The sequence below is a fragment of the Bufo gargarizans genome, chromosome 7 (genome assembly GCF_014858855.1).
Source record: "Bufo gargarizans isolate SCDJY-AF-19 chromosome 7, ASM1485885v1, whole genome shotgun sequence".
NCBI lineage: Eukaryota > Metazoa > Chordata > Amphibia > Anura > Bufonidae > Bufo > Bufo gargarizans.
This window is the reverse complement of record NC_058086.1, coordinates 41,707,472-41,726,192: the sequence shown is the minus strand read 5'-3', so window position 1 is coordinate 41,726,192 and position 18,721 is coordinate 41,707,472. Positions and strand designations below refer to the sequence as shown.

Here is an 18,721-nt window from a genome sequence, read left to right as displayed (position 1 = left end):
ACTTGGTTACGAAGTCAGCTTCGGTATCAAGGTACCAGTCAGAATGAAAGCAGACTTTTCATCCGAAGTCGAATCACTCATCCCTAGTAATAATCAAAGTCTGCAAGACTTTGGTGATAACACATTTCGCCTCACCTCACCAAAGCCCAGAGATGGATCTCCATACAGCATTAGAACGAAGTTTGAAGCAAAGCGACTTCAGATCTAGGATCCAAAGCTCGCTTCGCTCATCCTTAATCATATATTGTGCCTGTAAATAAACCAGCACTATGTTTTAGGTTTCTAAGTATAAAACACACTATTCTCAATATAATTAGGCTATAGCCTTTTATTATGGATTAAATGAGACAGAAAAACAAATAACATTAAAAATTATATACTGTATATAAGTTTCTCCAGGGTCTTGAACTTAGGATCGTTACATGCGATGTTGACCATTTACCACCAAGCTTTAGCCTTATTATAGAGCCTATATTATAGAGCGGAGAATGTTTTTTCTATACCTAGATGACTAGCACATTTTACTGGCTTCTTTATAATTATATATTGTGCTTGTGAATAAAACAGTAATATGTATTAGCTTTCTAAACATAGAAATGGACTCTTCTCATTATGGTAAGGCTATAGTAAGTAGTGCATATGATATGTACACGCTAAAACACAGCTCTGCTCTCAGCATGCTGATGTCTAGCCCTGCCAATCAAGCACTGGTGGTGTTACAAAAGCAGTGCTGCAAGGATTCAGCCCTGCCCCCTGGTGATCCAATGTACTAATTTTCATATGAATAAAACACAGATATCTCTTCAGCTGTTTGGCATAGAAACAAAAAAAAAGTATAATTTTAATCAGCATGATGAGCCCTACCTCTTTAAAGGTTATGACCATTTTTAGGGGCCTGTATAGCTCCATGCAAACTTAAAATATAGCACCTATGAATTTCTATGGGTCCTTTGAATACCATTGCAATACATTGCCATGCAGGGGGACCATACAGTACCATATGGAGTGTCTATGGTTCTGAAGTATGGACTGGAAGGGATTGCATAATATATGATGTTCTATAGGCCACAGCATTGCTATGTACAGTACATGAGCCCTTAAATAAAATCCACAGGCTTTACCAGTGCTGAGCTGCCAGGACATGTGCCCACGATTTGGTGCCAGGGAGGAAACTGCTCTAGTTATTTCAGTTATAGTGGTTACTGGGTTTATTGCCCTGAGTGAAACAAAACCTAGGATCCGACATAATCAACATTAAAGGTTATAAAATGATTCATTATTTATTATATACTAATCTTACATCCTGTTTTATGCTCCACAGCTGCACTCACTATTCTGCCAATGGAATAACTGTGTGCAAACATTACAATACTTATCTTTACAGATCCTGAGTTACATCCTGTATTATACTCCAGAGCTGAACTCATTTTGTACATACAGTTGAAGCCAGAAGTTTACATACACTATATAAAAAGACACATATACATGTTTTTCTCAATATCGGACATGAGATCAGAATAAACCTTTCCTGTTTTTGGTCAATTTGGATTACCATAGTTATTATAATTTGCCAAATGCCAGAATAATGAGAGAGAAATAATGTTTAAAGGCATTTTTATTACTTTCTGCAAAGTCAAAAGTTTACATACATTTCATTAATATTTGGTACCATTGATCTTAAAGGGCTTCTGTCACCCCCCAAAACTCATTTTTCATTTTTGGGCATATTAAAATCCTTGTTGGATGACTATTCCCTATAGAGGGCTCTTACCTTGTTCTGTGGCTTGGTTTCACAAAAAAATTGTGCTTTTAAAATATGCAAATTACCTCACTACCAGCAAGTAGGGCGTCAACTTGCTGGTAGCCGCCGCATCCTCCTTTTAAAAAAATGCCCTCTCCTCCAGTTGATTGACAGGGCCAGGGAGTGCTCTCCTCCTCGGGCTGGCCCTGTCTGCAATTCAAATCCTGCGCCTGCACCTCATTCGGCGCAGGCGCTCCCTCAGTGCGCCTGTGCCGATGACGTCTTCTCTTTCGGGTTTAGAGGTGACGTCATCGGCGCAGGTGCACTGAGGGAGTGCTGAGGAAGCGAGCGCCCTTCTCTCAGAGCGCCTGCGCCGAATGAAGACACGTAAGGTGCAGGCGCGGGATTTAAATTGCAGACAGGGTCAGCCGGAGGAGGAGAGCGCTCCCTGGCCCTGTCAAACAACTGGAGGAGGGGGCGTTTTTTTAAAAAGAGGATGCGGCGGCTACCAGCAAGCCTTACTTGCTGGTAGTGAAGTCATTTGCATATTTTAAAAGCACGATTTTTAGTGAAACCAAGCCACAGAACAAGGTAAGAGCCCTATATCGGGAATAGTCGTCCAATAAGGATTTTAATATGCCCAAAAATGAAAAATGACTTTTGGGAGGTGACAGAAGCCCTTTAAACTGTGTTACTTGAGTCAAACGCTTTGGATATCCTCCACAGGTGTGTCTCTAATTACCTCAGATGTTGCCAACAAATCTAACAGAAGAGTCCAAACACATGACGTCATCACATGGGCCGTCCAGAATTGTTTAAAGGCATAGTAATCTTAGTGTACGTAGACTTTTGAAATTGCAGAACGTAATAAAAATGCCTTTAAACATTCTCTCTCTCATTATTCTGGAATTTGGCAAATAATAATAATTATGGTAATTCTAATTGACCAAAAACAGGAAATATTTATTCTGATTTCATGACAGATATTGAGAAAAACATGCATATGTGTCTTTTTATATAGTGTATGTAAACTCCTGGTTTCAATTGTACTTTATGTTACTTATCCTGTACTGATCCTGAGTTGCAACCTGTATTAGGCTACCTTCACACTCGCATTTGGTGCGGATCCATCTTGTATCTGAACAGACAGATCCGCACCGATAACACAAACGCTTGTATCCGTTCATAACGAATGTCAATGGGGGACGGATCCGTTTTCAATTGCACCATATTGTGTCAGTGAAAAACTGATCCGTCCCTATTGACTTACATTGTAAGTCAGGATGGATCCGTTTGGCTCTGCATTGTCAGACAGTCACCAAAACGCTGCCAGCTGCGTTTTAGTGACCGTCTAAAAAAAGCAAAGGAGACCAAACGCAGCCAAATTGATGCATTCTAAATAGATCCTTATCCATTCAGAATGCATTGGGGCTGAACTGGTCCATTTTGGGCCGCTTGTGAGATCTGTTCAGGGCCCAGAAACACCAGTGTGAAAGTAGCCGTTTACTCCAGAGCTGCACTCACTATTCTGCTGGTGCAGTCACTGTGTACTTACATTACTTATCCTGTACTGATCCTGAGTTACATCCTGTATTATACACCAGAGCTGCGCTCACTATTCTGCTGGTGCAGTCACTGTGTACATACATTACATTACTTATCCTGTACTGATCCTGAGTTACATCCTGTATTATACACCAGAGCTGCGCTCACTATTCTGCTGGTGCAGTCACTGTGTACATACATTACTTATCCTGTACTGATCCTGAGTTACATCCTGTATTATACCCCAGAGCTGCACTCATTATTCTGCTGGTGCAGTCACTGTGTACATACATTACTTATCCTGTACTGATCCTGAGTTACATCCTGTATTATACTCCAGAGCTGCACTCACTATTCTGCTGGTGCAGTCACTGTGTACTTACATTACTTATCCTGTACTGATCCTGAGTTACATCCTGTATTATACTCCAGAGCTGCACTCACTATTCTGCTGGTGCAGTCACTGTGTACATACATTACATTACTTATCCTGTACTGATCCTGAGTTATATCCTGTATTATACTCCAGAGCTGCACTCACTCTTCTGCTGGTTGAGTTACTGTGTACTTACATTACATTACTTATCCTGTACTGGTCCTAATTCCCATCCTATATTATACTCCAGAGCTGCGCTCACTATTCTGCTGGTGATATCACTGTGCATATAGATTACTTATCCTGTCCTGATCCTGAGTTATATCCTGTATTATACTCCAGAGCTGCACTCACTATTCTGCTTGTGCAGTCACTGTGTACATACATTACATTATTTATCCTGTACTGATTCTGAGCTGCACTCATTATTAAGCTGATTATTACTGGAAACAGTCAAAAATCTTGCTGAAGTGCCTGCTACAGAGACTGCAGTTTTAGAACTGTCAGTAGTCACGACACACATTTATTTACTTTGCCCCCTGCCAAATTCAAACTACCTTAAATGTTTGAACTTCTTAGTGGGACACGGTCACATCTAGCTCTAGTAGGGGCTCCCTGTTTCAGACAATTCCTGCTTGTTAGAATGGTCCCTTTACAGCAAGCTTATCACACGTTGCCCCTGCCGGTAGTCCCCTCGATCAGCTGTAATATGTGAGGAAACCTGGAAGTAAGTATTTAATTTCACTACAACGCCCCCACAGGAGGAATTAAGTATTACACAGTGTCCATTTATATCAATGGGTTGTCTGTGTAATGCCGGACAGGTCCTCCATAGCAAGAGATGCTGTGTGTACCTGCTGTCCCCTCTCGCCAAGAGTGGGTTTTCTAAAGTGGACAACTCCTTTAACTGCCTCTGAAAATTACCTAACAATTTCCTTATTCTTAAGGTTGTTCTGTAGTGAGACACTTCGAGGGACTTGAAAAGGAAAAGAAGAAAAGAACAAGCCTTTGAAAAGGATAGAGACTTTCCAGCTCAACATATGGCAGATGCAGAGTATTGAAAGGCATCAGATTGTACAGACGCGGCGAAAACTGACGTTTATACCAAACAGCAATTAAGGAACTGATGAGACTGATGAATAAATCAAACCGCGGAGTCACCGCGCTGAAACGTCTTATTTTAGGTTACACGAGAAATGAAATTAATCTCTATTATTTCATGTTTTTTTAACTGTCAGCTCTAATATGCAAATTTTGGGAGATAAGCAACCTGATCGCTTAGCTGAGTTTATAAATGAATCCGAAAATAAGTAGGTCACGTTCATTCCTCCTCGGCTACATGAAACGCTACGCTGGCCCAGTAATGATGGATTGTATTACCAGAAAATGCTAATTCAGTCATCTGAACCACGTAAAGCTCTCAGAATATCAAATCTCTGCTAGACGTGATTGGATGTGGCCGTGAACAATGTTTATTAAAGCGGTGGCGTCAATTAATTTCCATATCAAAAATCTTACCTTGAGAGACCACCAAAAATATAGGGCCCTGAAAATAGGAAATGATACAAAAAGCAACAAATAACCTCTGCAAAAGAAACAGTCAAATAGAAATGTGGCCCAACCCACATAGGATAACTCCACCCACTTCCTATGTTATAGTCTTCTATCTGGCTGGAATGCAGGAAGTGGGTGGGACTAAGCTAAGCAGGAAGGGCTTTAAACGCCAGTAGATTGTTGGAGGGGAGGGAGCTGTTATATCAGTGGGTGTGAAACCACTGAGTCAGCCAACAGTGGGCTAAACCTAAGGGGTTATCCTGGTGGTTCCCTGGTTTTCAACCTTTAACCTCTATACAGGGTTCTGGACTTCACTGCAGGGGAACTACCAGGCCACTACCTCCTGAAGTAGACTCTGTATCATTGACAGCTGACCCACGGGGACAGATATACTGTTGCAGAGTACCGAGAGGACAGGCAAAATCGTAGTAAGGGACAGGGTGAGTACAAGCAATGCGGTATACGGTCCATGGTCAGGGCAGGAAGTTAAAGGTCAATATGGTGGTCAGGCACAGGTCAGGTCAGACAGCAGAAGGTCATTATATGGAGAAGAATTGGTACACCGGCAAAAAACACAGCATACCTTTGCAGGAACTTAGCAAGCAAAGGCCATCGCCACCTTGCTTGAAATTTCACGCAGCCCGAGATGACGTCATCACGCCAGCCAGTGTGGTGACGTCATATGTCACTGTGTACAGGATTCCGCCGAGATCTTCAAGTAAGATGGCGGCGGGCAGCCCGTCGCGAGTAAGTGGATCAGGTAAGTATGATTGTTTTTGTTTTTCTTTACACTTTTTCAGGTTAAATCGATTCATTACTAATTTGCTTTGGGGCGAATCGAATTCATGGCCCTATGGACTTCATGGACTTCGATTCGCTCTTCCCTACTTATGACACATGCATGTCTGTTTTTGGATAAAATTAGGCCATTTGATAAGGGTCATGGGTGACCACCATGAGGGAGCGTTGATAGATGCTGCAACAACTGGTACGGTCTGTGACTCTGCCCTAAAGCTCTTCCCTATAGAATTCCTACCCTCCCAATTAGTACAGCGGGCCCATATACATACACAGGTGGATCAAGTGTTTTTTAAGGCAGAAAGGATTAGAGTCAGAGTTAGGGCTCGTTCACACGACCGTGCCGTTTTTTGCGGTCCTCAAATTGCAGATCTGCAAAACACGGGTGGCGCCCGTGCGGAACGGAACAGGAGGCCTAACATAGAAATGCCTATTCTTGTCCACAAAACGGACAACAATAGGACAGGACTCATAATTTTTGCGGGGCCACGGAACGGAGCAACTTTTGCAGGAACCATTGAAATTAACGGTTCCATATACGGACCGTATGCGGAAAGCAGAAAACGGACCGTATATGGAACGCAAAATACGTTCGTGTGAACGAGCCCTTATATAAAGAAAAAAGGCATGGATTCTACTTCTCTGCTTCTTTGAATCCACACCTGGTTTTGGCTTCAAAAACTGCATAAAAAAATTGAATCAAAACCAGAACGTGTACGGGCAGCATTAAGCAGCCTTATGTGTCTCCGGTGGGTGAAATCCCACAGGATACATCTGAAGTATACAAAAATAATGACAGCGCTCCAGACGTACGGAAAGCTGGAGAAAGACCCAGAGGAACGGGATGAAACATTGCATGTGAAGGTAGGGCTGAAAAAGAGAATTCATACCCATCTTTTTATCTACCTCATATCCTTCTACCTATATCTAATATCTATCTATCTATCTCTCTCTCATGTCTATCTATCTATCTATCTCTCTCTCATGTCTATCTATCTATCTCTTATCTATTTATCTATGTAATATCAATTTGTTGCTTGACAACTCTGATCAGAATTTGTAATAACTTGACATAAGAAGATGACTCGAGGGCTGGATATTTTTTTTATTTAAAGGGGATGCCCCATTAAAAATATTGTACAGTTTTTAAACCAGCACCTGGATCTAAATACTTTTGGAATTGCATGTAATTAAACATTGTGTATAGCCACTGAGTTATTCAATAGAATGTATCTGTATAGCGCCACCTGCTGTTCATTTTTTTTCTTATTTCTTTGACCTTCTCACTGAGACGGTCGCACATGCTCAGTTTCATCCTTCAACTGCTTCCTGAGCTGTGATAGGGAGAGCTGCAGCAGAAAGGACACGCCTCCTGAGCTGTGATAGGGAGAGCATGGACACGCCTTCTGAGCTGTGATAGGGAGAGCATGGACACACCTTCTGAGCTGTGATAGGCCACGCCCCCTGAGGTGCAGCAGTAAAGACACTCCCTTTGAGTCATCAGCTTGATATAAATCTAGCAGAGCAATGAATGTGGAGATCTCTGGATCCATGTGAGGTACAGGGCTGGTTCTAGCTTTGTTAGACAGAGATTGGCATGTCCTATATGATATCCGATTTTAATTTTTTACATTAGTCATGGGAAAACCCCTTTAAGGTTGATATTTCATTTAAGGGGCATTTCTTCACCTTCCATCACAAATAATGATTCCAAATAGACACCAATGGCGCTACGTTCAGAGACCCGAGTTATGTGAAGTGCTACATTACTGCCAATAATTCCTTCTAATGCCGGAAAGACACAGCAAAGAAATCCTCAGAAATCTCCTAAAATCCAAGAAACTCGTGCATAATGTTTGTTTAGTATCTAGAAGGTACCATAAGTAATCACTGGGGTGCTTAGGTTAATCAGTACTCAATTACCAACCACAAACTGCATAATTGGCTTCACTCGATGAGTATGTAGATTAATTCATCACAATTTAATACATTTCGCTTCTCCGGTCTCCAGGGACAGTTGTTATCATGTATGGTAGAAATGAGTAGGCTGATTGGCTATTTACTAAACTGTTTATATCGCACCACAGATAGTTTCAGGTACAGTTACAGGTAGCAAACACTGCCTCTAGTGGCTGGTATATAAATCTACAGATTTTTTAAACACCTATGAAAAAAATAACTATGTAAACTATTTTACTAAATAATCACAAACTTTTTTTTCCATAAAATATAGCCCTCTGTAACCTTTGAGATATTTTGCTTAACTTATATAAATTTTTAGGTGTATTATGTTTTCTACTCTGTTCACATCTGAAGCTTTTTTCAGAATTCTTCTGCTTCTCAGGAAGCACATCAATGTTTGATAGGTGCAGGTCCCACCTCTAGGACCCACTTTTATCTCCAGAACTGAGTGCTCTCCATTCCTCTCTGTGGAACTTCTGAAAACAGCCGAGTTTGCTCGCTTGGCTATTTTTGAACTCCCACAGCAATGAAAGGAGAGCGCACCATAAGTGCGTTTTTTTTCTCCTTCAATTTGTGGGGCTACGGATTTTGCCTTTGCAGAATCTGCTGTGTGAACTGGGCCTGATTGGGGCTAATATGTCAGCAATAAAAATAATGTTAAAATGTGGAAACAATTGATATAAAAATAAAAAATACGATGCAATAAATAAAAATAAATGCAAATACAAAAACAAAGAAGAGCTATAGCTCCGCCCCCACGGACCCTAAAGTATATATTTCTGATATAAAAATTATTTCAACAAGGGATACAACTAGGCTACGCTCACATTTCTCAAATTTCCATTTTTCTGTTCTGCTATAAGAAAATAAATAAAAAAATAATGGCAGGACACCAACGGCACCCATCGAACCCCGTGGACTAAAATACTATTATGGTGTCTGCCATTTTATATTTTCCTCTGAGTTCATAAAAAAATGCTAATATAAAAGTAAAGCCCAATGTATCACAAAAAAATACTAAAATTAATTGAAACTGTTATAGTTTTGAAACGTTCATTTACTAAAAAGTAGAACTATGCTGGTCATTAACGGGAAGATAAAACTGTATAAAACTGGTTAACAAAATTTTCAAGGGACAAGCTGCAAAGCTTTGAAAGCTACTTTGGGTGTGAATAGAGTAGAAAACATACTGTAATGAAAATAAACATTTCCCTGAGAAATGAGAGAGAGAAAAAAAAACATTTTAGACACAGCGTTAAATGAGGACATTCTACTACTTGCAGTCACCACTAGAGGGAGCTTATAAGCTTAATCATTATACATTGAGCTCACTAATACAGTAAGCAGCGAGCTACTTAGCTCCCCCTAGAGTTGGCTGCAGTCAGCAGAATTTGTCAGGAAACCAAACTGGCATTCTACGGTGGAAATGCACTTTTATTTTTTTATTTTTAGAGATTCTGCCTATATCCCACCCCTTAAATCTGAACAAATTTTGGAGTCTAGAAGGCTAGACTCCACAGGGACTGTTAGTTTTGTAGTATGTGTGGAGCCACATTTTTAACCCATGAATTTCCCTTTAAAGGGGCAGTCTCATCATAGAACCACGCAGGAGGGCCACCGCCAGAGACCCCCAGCTCACAAGCTGAGTTTGCCGAGGAGATATGCGGTCAACAATACAGTACATTGCCTCTGCAGCGGCCACTACAGGACAATCTTAGCATTACATGTGACCTTTCACATGAATGGCCTTCCATTTAATATATAGACTGTCCCGATCCACCAGAGCTCTCCTCCCTGGCTCTGTGATGTCTAAGTCGTCTAATGAGTGGGGCAACCCCTATTTGAAGAGTCTAATAATAAGAATATTAACTAGAAGAAGAAAACTTTGAGTGAGAAGAGGTCGGAATAAGACAGAGAAACCATTTATAAGTCTAGGAAAATGGAAACAGAAGACTCTAAACGCGGGAGTCTCTTCGTGTAATGTACTAAAGCCTCTGCTTTATGTTTGCTTGATGGGATTGTCTCAGTATGGGGGCATTAAAATCAACCGAGACTTGTCACTTCTTCATGTCACCTGTTGCGAGCATCTCTGCTGCATTAATATCCATCAAGTAAATTGTTGCAGCAAACAAATAAAAAAAGATAAACTGGCGGAGAGTTCTGCCGTCAGGAACGAGAGATCCAGAGCGCCAAAGTGACTGATGACATTTCATTACCGCATTTTACCATTTAATTCTCGTTGTTTTAAATTAAGTTCCAAAAATAGGTCACTTTATACCTGCGTAATGTGAATTTCATCCAATTTTCACAGAATATTTGGCTGGGAAACAGGGACGGGGCACATAAGGAATAATTACTTTTTCTTTTTTTTTTTTGTTAAGAGCGATGTTGAAATCTGTCCAAATACCAAGAAAGTAATCCAGCTCATCAGCACGGCTGTGTCTGCTCCATCTGCGTGCTCTTCGGTGGACAGCGTCTCTCCCCTAGATGCTAAATCCAGATAATTTAGTGCTAAATGCAGCAATCTCTGCACAGGAGGTAATTGACACAGGGGATTGTTTAGTCAATTAATGGGTTTGGAAAGCTCTGGTTTCATACAGATATCAAGCATGGAGTTAAAGGGCTTGTGTCCCAACTGGCTGATGAGGATGTATGGATGTCAAAAAGTTGGGCAGAGGGGGTCTCCCTCTCATAATTCTCCTCATTAGTCAGAGCAGAGAGCTTACTGGATAACCAGGGAATGATCAGGATAAACCAGTTGCTCAGGCACTTGCTGAGAACCTCCCAACCTTGAACTTTCATTCAAAAGAGCACGCTCATGATGAAACATAGTAACTTGGTAGAATCGTAACATAGTAACATCATTTAATAACATAGTTTGTGAGACTGAAAAAAGACAACCAATGTCCACTCGGTTCAGCCTATTATACTGCAATGTTGATCCAGAAGAAGACAAAAAAGCCTAATGAGGTAGAAGGCAATTTTCCTCATATGAGGGGAAAAAATTCTTGAATTCAAATCAGACAACAGGAATAACTCCCTGGTTAAATGACTCTCTAGAAATCTAGTGCCTATAACCTGTAATATTATGACACTCCAGACACCAGTCTCCCCTAGGACTCTTTTCGCAAGATCACCATCACCACCTCCTCTGGTTGAGAGCTCCATAGTCTCACTGCTTTTACAGTAAAGAACCCTCTTCTATGTTGGTGTAGAAACCTTCTTTCCTCTAGATGTAGAGAATGTCCCTTTGTTACCACCACTGTCTTATAGATCATGGGAGAGATCCCCGTATTGACCTTTTTTTTATCTACACATAGCTATGGGTGATCCACTTTAGTATAAATGGAGCTAGGACTAGCTGAAGGTCCATTGAGTGGGGTGCTATGTTTGGACAGATGGTGGAATTTCTTACCACACCTTAAACAAAATTTCCGAGAACCCTCAGCATTGGTCGTACTCATGTCTGCAAGTCAATGGCCATACACATTAGATGAATGTCAACCAAAGGGATCAAGTGGGAGAGAGGTATCTTCTCAAAGGAAAGATCTCCAGGGAAATAAGGATCAGGCATTTTGAATTTCAGCTTATTCCCCTATCCCCACTGAGAACATATGTACGCTCGGCCATGCACTGGCCTCACTGAGGCTTATCTATACTGGATATAGCTGTACTACCACATTCAGTAAAGCATTCAGTGAATGTTGCAATTCACGAACAGCAAGTAGAGATCTTGGCGAGGAATTAAAGCAAAGTATATTAAAATTAGTACATTGCAAAATCTTTCATTATATACAACTTGACGACCCCTTTATCTTAAAAACATCTTGGGGACATGATTTGGTGACGGTAACAGAATGTCACATAATTAAGAAAATGAGGGACACAGGACATCGCCGATTACAAAAATATCTAGGGATCATCTCCAACTCCTTGGATAGAAGTGAAGGACAATTACCATTTATATCATTTATACATAATACCAGTGATACAAGTGGACAGTGGAGAAAGATATAACATTGACTCGACAGGACATGCAACGTGTATCCACACAATACAACTTGAGATGAGACAACCAATTCATTGATTTGTCGGCCCCAGGATACAATTGGTTAATCGGTTCACAGATATATTTATTTTTTTCCCACTTGATTGGCCTAACATGAACCCTATTGATCCAATGTGTTCTGATGTATCCTAGATGTCAGGTCACAAACCAATTTGGGAAGTTCAGACTGGATTGATTTCCTCATCTCGACATGACTTTTATCTTCAGAATTTAAAAAGGTCACCATTTGGTGGTATATTCCCATCTTAGACTTTTATGGCACATCTACTGGATGCCTGATAGTTTCCTACCATTACCCAATCTCCATATATTTTAGTGGACAGCTGGCTGCAGACAACCCTTTCCATTGAAGTCTATTGGTGGTAAAGAAAGAGCTGAGGTCCTAGGTAAGTGTCTTAGGGGTAGACAGCCTAAGGGTATACCATAAATGCCTAAGAGGGGAATGCACCTTTAGTACTTCAAAAGATATCTATAAAGCATGGAAAACCAACATAAAGTAGAAAAGAAGCTGTAGATTGCATGTCATTTCGAGCAACCAACCTATGTATCTATTGTCCCTGGTTGCCATAACTTCATCAGCTTCATCAGAGTCAAGACTGCCATTTTGTGGGTATATTTACAGTACAATAGCAACTCAGGATGTGGTGGCACTGGAGAAACAATTTTGGAGAAAAGTCCAAAGGGGAATCTTGGTCCATGAATGCCCCTTTCATACACCACTGGTCAACTAATAAGAAAGAGGTTTATTTATAAGATTTGGACCAAGAAAAACACGTAGTATGTGTTGTCAAAAACATTGTCTTGACCATGGGTTTGTTCTGTGAGAGGCCATGTTTTTAGGTGATGCTTTATGTAGACCTTCATAGGTCAGTTTCATAGGACACCTTCATGTAGACCTTCATAGGTCAGGTTCAATTCATTAGACAGTCTGATGTTCTTGGGCATTACCATCCATATGGTGGCCTACTTTCCTCTGAAGTTTATGACCAGCGTATGACTTTAACCCACAAAATGTCTGACTCCATAGAAGAAAGGTAGAGGTTAAACCCAGCCCAGATGTTCCAGTTGATGAGGGACATACAAACATATAGAACAGAACAACAACAAACTTATAGCAGTGATAGCTGGCTTGGCATGATAGATGGCCAATGACATGGCAAAGCAGAGAGAGAGTACCCAGGCATACTGAAGCGTATGTGGACACTGACCTGAGCTGGTGACAGGACTAGAAGTAGAAGTTTCAATAATTTCTACGAAAGGGGAAAAAGGAAAAAAACAAAACAAGAACAATTTGGGCATTAATCATAGACTTTATGGAGGACGCACACAGAATGAGGCAGGCAACATTCATGCAACAAACAAGAACATATTAACAAAGGAAAAGCTGTTGTCATCACAAAACTGGTCCTTGACAAGTTCGCATTCTCTTTACTGTCAACTACATAGTTTTATAGATTACAGTGCAATACTATGCACCCTTCAATAACAATTTTGTAGGCCTCAGCTAGAACATTTTGTAGGTTTCAACTGGTGAATTTTGAAGGCCTCAACCAGAACATTTTGTAGGCCTCAACCAGTTCATTATTTGTATGCCTCAACCACTGCATTTTGCAGGCCTCAAATGCAAAATTTTGTAGACCTCAACAAGTGCTTCTTGTAGACCCCAACCAGGGGATTTTGTAGACCTCAACTGGTGAATTTTGTAGGCCTCAACCAGGGCATCCTGCAGGCGTCAACGGCTTCACTTTCCAGGTAGAATAGCTATTTTCCAAAAAATATTATGAGCTTGTAAAGAAATGTAATGTTCATGGCCTACCTGTAGTCTAGACCACTGATTCGGAATTTTCTAAACCAGAGTTGTTGACCATATGTTTGACTTTTAGGAGCACACTAGTATAAAGCAGGGTAATACAGTGAGCTATGTGAAGTGCCCTGGAAGATACATTCCTGTAACAAACGTAGTGAAATAAGTACCTTTATCTTCCTCCAAGCAACTAATAAAGATCTCAACCTGTCTAGGAGACTTTTGTACTCCATATATATGCTCCCACAGACACATGACACTGAGGGGTTTGGTTTCATATCATAAGATAGACAACAACCAATGAGAAGAAATAGTAGGCAGTCAGCTTTATACTGCTCAAAGTTGAGGATATTGTCCTACATGGTTGGAGCCCTTGCATGAGGCCAACTTTGGCTACTAGTAGTACAGACCTGTAGCAGTAACATTGCCCTTACATAGGAAGGCTTATTAAGCTGACAGATCCACCCCCTTAAAGGTATTTATGATCTATATATAGGTCATCAATATCAGATCGGAGAGAGTCCTACTCCTGGCACCCCCGACAATCAGCTGTTTGAGGCAGCCACCGTTGTCGGAAACTACTCTATAAAGTGGACAGAAGTCCAATGTGTAGCTTCCGGAAATGGTGAACTGCAGCTCAGCTCCCACTACACAGTGGACAAAACCTTCTGCTTCCAGTTCCATCCACTGTATAGGCTCCTGCGCTGGTAGCTGCCTCAAACAGCTGATCGGATGGGGTGCTAGGCATTAAACCCCAACTGATCTGGTGGGATCTGAGGATAGATCATCAGTATCTTAGTCCCAGATAACATCTTTAACCCAGGGAATATTATTTCTATTTATCCCTTTTACTTTCATCTACTGCGGATCAGATCAATAACCGGAGGCATGTGCATAAGAGGTAGTTACTGTGAAAATAGCACCTCTAAAGGCCTACTGAGCTACTGCAGCTAAAAAGGTCAATAAAATTATTTATATATTATATTGTTAAAATCTCATAGTTTGATAAAAATCCATATTTTTCATAGACCTTTCATAGACATAAGTGCAGTAGTTTTCAAAAATGTTTTCAGAAAGTTCCTAATCTACTTCTTTAGCGGAACAGATTTTTGTTTCAAGTCATCAGTTTTCTTCCATGAATATATTTGGTCCCAATCTGAAGCATCGGTGTTTTTAATGTTCTTCTAACTTGGCAGCTATTCTGAATGTTGTCAGTTGGGTGCATTTGATCTTAGAAATTTGTATCTTCGCTTGACCCAATTCTGCACTAATTGTACCAGAAAATGGTATTTTTACAGCAAATAGTATGTTTGGGAAGACTGAAGGAACATAGAGGGGCTCGAGTAGAACGCTTTTGACTATATTTCCACTTGAAGATTTGGAAAAAGACAGATGCGTTTACATGGAAGCTGGGACAGGTGCCAGAGCAAACTGGGTGAATCAAACCGAGGTAAAATCAGGTAGAAGCCATGTGAAGTGTCAGGCTGAAAGGATTCTTGTCTGTGGGTCTCAGCACATAACTTTTGCTTGAAAACTTTGGTTGACAGACTCATTGAAGGAAAGTTGGGAAAGTCACACAGATTGTTTAAAGAGACGGGTCACTGAGGCCCTGTGCTGCGAAAGTTTAAATATGCTTCATACAGTTCACAGTTCATGACACATACAAAAAAAAAAAAGAAAAATGTTTTTTTTTTTTAAATGCATCCACTAGTAGTAAAAAAAACCTAAACAAAACATATTCCTGGCTATATATTATATATTAGATATAGCACAGCCAGAAATGTTCTATAACCTGCAGATTTGAAGTCTGGTTCCAATCCTTTGAGGTTATTGGTAAAAATACATTCAGCTATACATGCATGACAAATGGGCTCCTCCTGTATGATGTAAGAGCTCCTCTGTGTGCCCTGAGCCAATCAGATGTATCCTTCTACTGTACCTCCTCCTAGGAACATAACAGTGCCAGAATGGGGCTTATTGGGCACACCAGAGGAAATTATTTTTCGGGCCCAACCCTTATATTATCAATGAAGTCTAGGTTTTAAATCAAGGTAATAGATCCTAGTGTCAAGTAATTATCTCCAAAGACAGCAACAAATGTTTTTTTCTCCTAGACTTTTGGGGCCTACTATGCATTTAAAGCATGGGCCCACCGGAGGATACACTGGAATCTTGGGGTCTAGTTATAAAGGTTGCAGAGCAGATACATGCAAGCCTTGGACATTAAAAAAGGGATATGAAAGGTTAAGCATCCTGTTACAGATTTTGCATTAGGGCCCAGGTGCTTAAAGTGACACCTCTGACTCTCCCCCATGTTATTTCTTGAAAAATTTCAGCTGCGTACCCCCCCTTCCCCAACATCCTGTTATATTTTACACGTTTCAGACATAACATCCCTATTAATAGCCTATGTCTACCTGAGAATTTAAGTTATATGTGCAGAAGAGAAAGAAGACATGGTTCATTAATGTGGGTGTATCTAAATTGAGTGGGTATTCCCAAATATACAATACCTAAATATTACCGTCTCTGCTCTAAGCATGGCAGATATGGCTTACATAAGTAGAGCCATGGAATAAGTTGTTTCTCTTTGGGTGATTAATAAATGGACGTTTTTCGCTTTTGTCTAGACAAATTAGTTAAAACTTCTTTATCTAGTGATCTGGGGGTAAAAAAAAAATTACACTTCTGGTTGTCTATGGTGGTTTAGGAGTTAATTGACATACAGTAAGTCACACACTGCACACTGTGTCCTACATATATTGGCTCCAATGTCACCTACAAATGGAATTCTCTTCTGCTGGGGCACATTACTGTATCAGACCCTTGCCAAAGAGCACCCAGTGGTCCCACCATATCCAGGCATGGGATTCAGCCAGTTCCCTCAGGTTCTCCAGATCTGGTTGTTAAAATTACAACTGGATTGGAGAACCGCGTTACTGCCTGAATCCCGATCCGGTGCTCTGGTTGCAGCAGATAGAGATGAGCACTTCCATTCCATAGTTTAGCTCCTTTAGGCTTTTTAAAAGTTGGGTGGTATGTGTGTGTAGTGTATGTATGGTGTATTTATGTGTATGTGTGTTGCATATACACTCACCTAAAGAATTATTAGGAACACCTGTTCTATTTCTCATTAATGCAATGATCTAGTCAACCAATCACATGGCAGTTGCTTCAATGCATGTAGGGTTGTGGTCCTGGTCAAGACAATCTCCTGAACTCCAAACTGAATGTCAGAAAGGGAAAGAAAGGTGGGCTACAACAGCAGAAGACCCCACCGGGTACCACTCATCTCCACTGCAAATAGGAAAAAGAGGCTACAATTTGCACGAGCTCACCAAAATTGGACTGTTGAAGAAAGAAAAATGTTGCCTGGTCTGATGAGTCTCGATTTCTGTTGAGACATTCAAATGGTAGAGTCCGAATTTGGCGTAAACAGAATGAGAACATGTATCCATCATGCCTTGTTACCACTGTGCAGGCTGGTGGTGGTGTAATGGTGTGGGGGATGTTTTCTGGGCACACTTTGGGCCCCTTAGTGCCAATTGGCCATCGTTTAAATGCCACGGGCTACCTGAGCATTGTTTCTGACCATGTCCATCCCTTCATGACCACCATGTACCCATCCTCTGATGGCTACTTCTAGTAGGATAATGCACCATGTTACAAAGCTTGAATCATTTCAAATTGGTTTCTTGAACATGACAATGAGTTCACTGTACTAAAATGGCCCCACAGTCACCAGATCTCAACCCACTAGAGCATCTTTGGGATGTGGTGGAATGGGAGCTTTGTGCCCTGGATGTGCATCCCTCAAATCTCCATCAACTGCAAGATGCTATCCTATCAATATGGGCCAACATTTCTAAAGAATGCTATCAGCACCTTGTGGAATCAGTGCCACGTAGAATTAAGGCAGTTCTGAAGGCAAAAGGGGGGTCCAACACCGTATTAGTATGGTGTTCCTAATAATTCTTTAGGTGAGTGTATATGGTGTATGTATATGTAAGCATGTGTCGTGACACCGCATGTCCGCTGTTGAGTAGGGAACCTGTTGTTAAAAATTTGAATCCCACCACTGACCATATCCCTACTATTGGGTATCTTGTCTCCCTCTGTGTCTACAAGTGTGGTGCTGTTTCAGGAAGAAGGCAGCCATGTTTTTCTAATCCTGGACATCCCCTTTAACTAAGCTCTATTAATCCACCATCTCATTGCTTCACATACACAATACCTTAAAGGGGAACACCAGACAAAGTTATCTTCTGGTATGACATAGACACAGGGAAGTCTAGGACCACTGATTAAATCTCTAAGCACTAAGGGCTTTGAGCGCTCTAAGGGCTTTGAGCGCTCAATAATGCCCTTTTATTCTGCAAAATCCGTGGTGGTCCAACTGTGGCTAGTGCCACAATTTTACATCATTTTAAAGTAAAGATTTTCAGCTTGGTTTCAAAATGAATCAGAATGTTTTGAAAAATTTATGTCAAATTTCCAAATTTCACAATTGATTTCGTCATCTCTGGCGCTAACCATTACCGTATAGAAGTCATGAGACTTTTTGACAATTACAGTTGTGCCAACTACTGGTATTGACAGAAGCCCAGTCCATGAGTCAGCCGCTTTACCTAAAAAATTCTCACTAAATTATTCAACTAAAATTATGAATCTGATTAAGATCAAATCTTAGTTGACCTTTAACAAAACAAGCCTCTTAATTTTTTTCAATATCCAATTTAATCCTCGATATCAGCTCCTGTAGTCCGCTCAGGAGGAAATAAACAAAATATAGATCTCTGCTCCATCTAAAGACACTTTAATCTAATTATACCCCAATTCTAGTGCAGTTAAGGCAACAAAATTGAACTTGTC

The 18,721-nt window shown here is 40.7% G+C and overlaps 1 protein-coding gene across 2 annotated transcripts in view; it reads right to left on the bottom strand.

Annotated features, from left to right (window-relative positions):
• NEGR1 (neuronal growth regulator 1) overlaps positions 1 to 18,721 on the bottom strand; it is a 488,212-nt gene that overhangs the window by 50,678 nt on the left and 418,813 nt on the right. The window contains exon 7 of one of the 2 annotated variants that reach the window (XM_044301363.1): positions 13,254 to 13,295. The exons of the other annotated variant lie outside the window; for it this stretch is intronic. Coding sequence (XP_044157298.1) covers positions 13,254 to 13,295 — 42 coding nt within the window. The remainder of the gene's footprint in view (positions 1 to 13,253; positions 13,296 to 18,721) is intronic. 2 annotated transcript variants of the gene reach the window in all.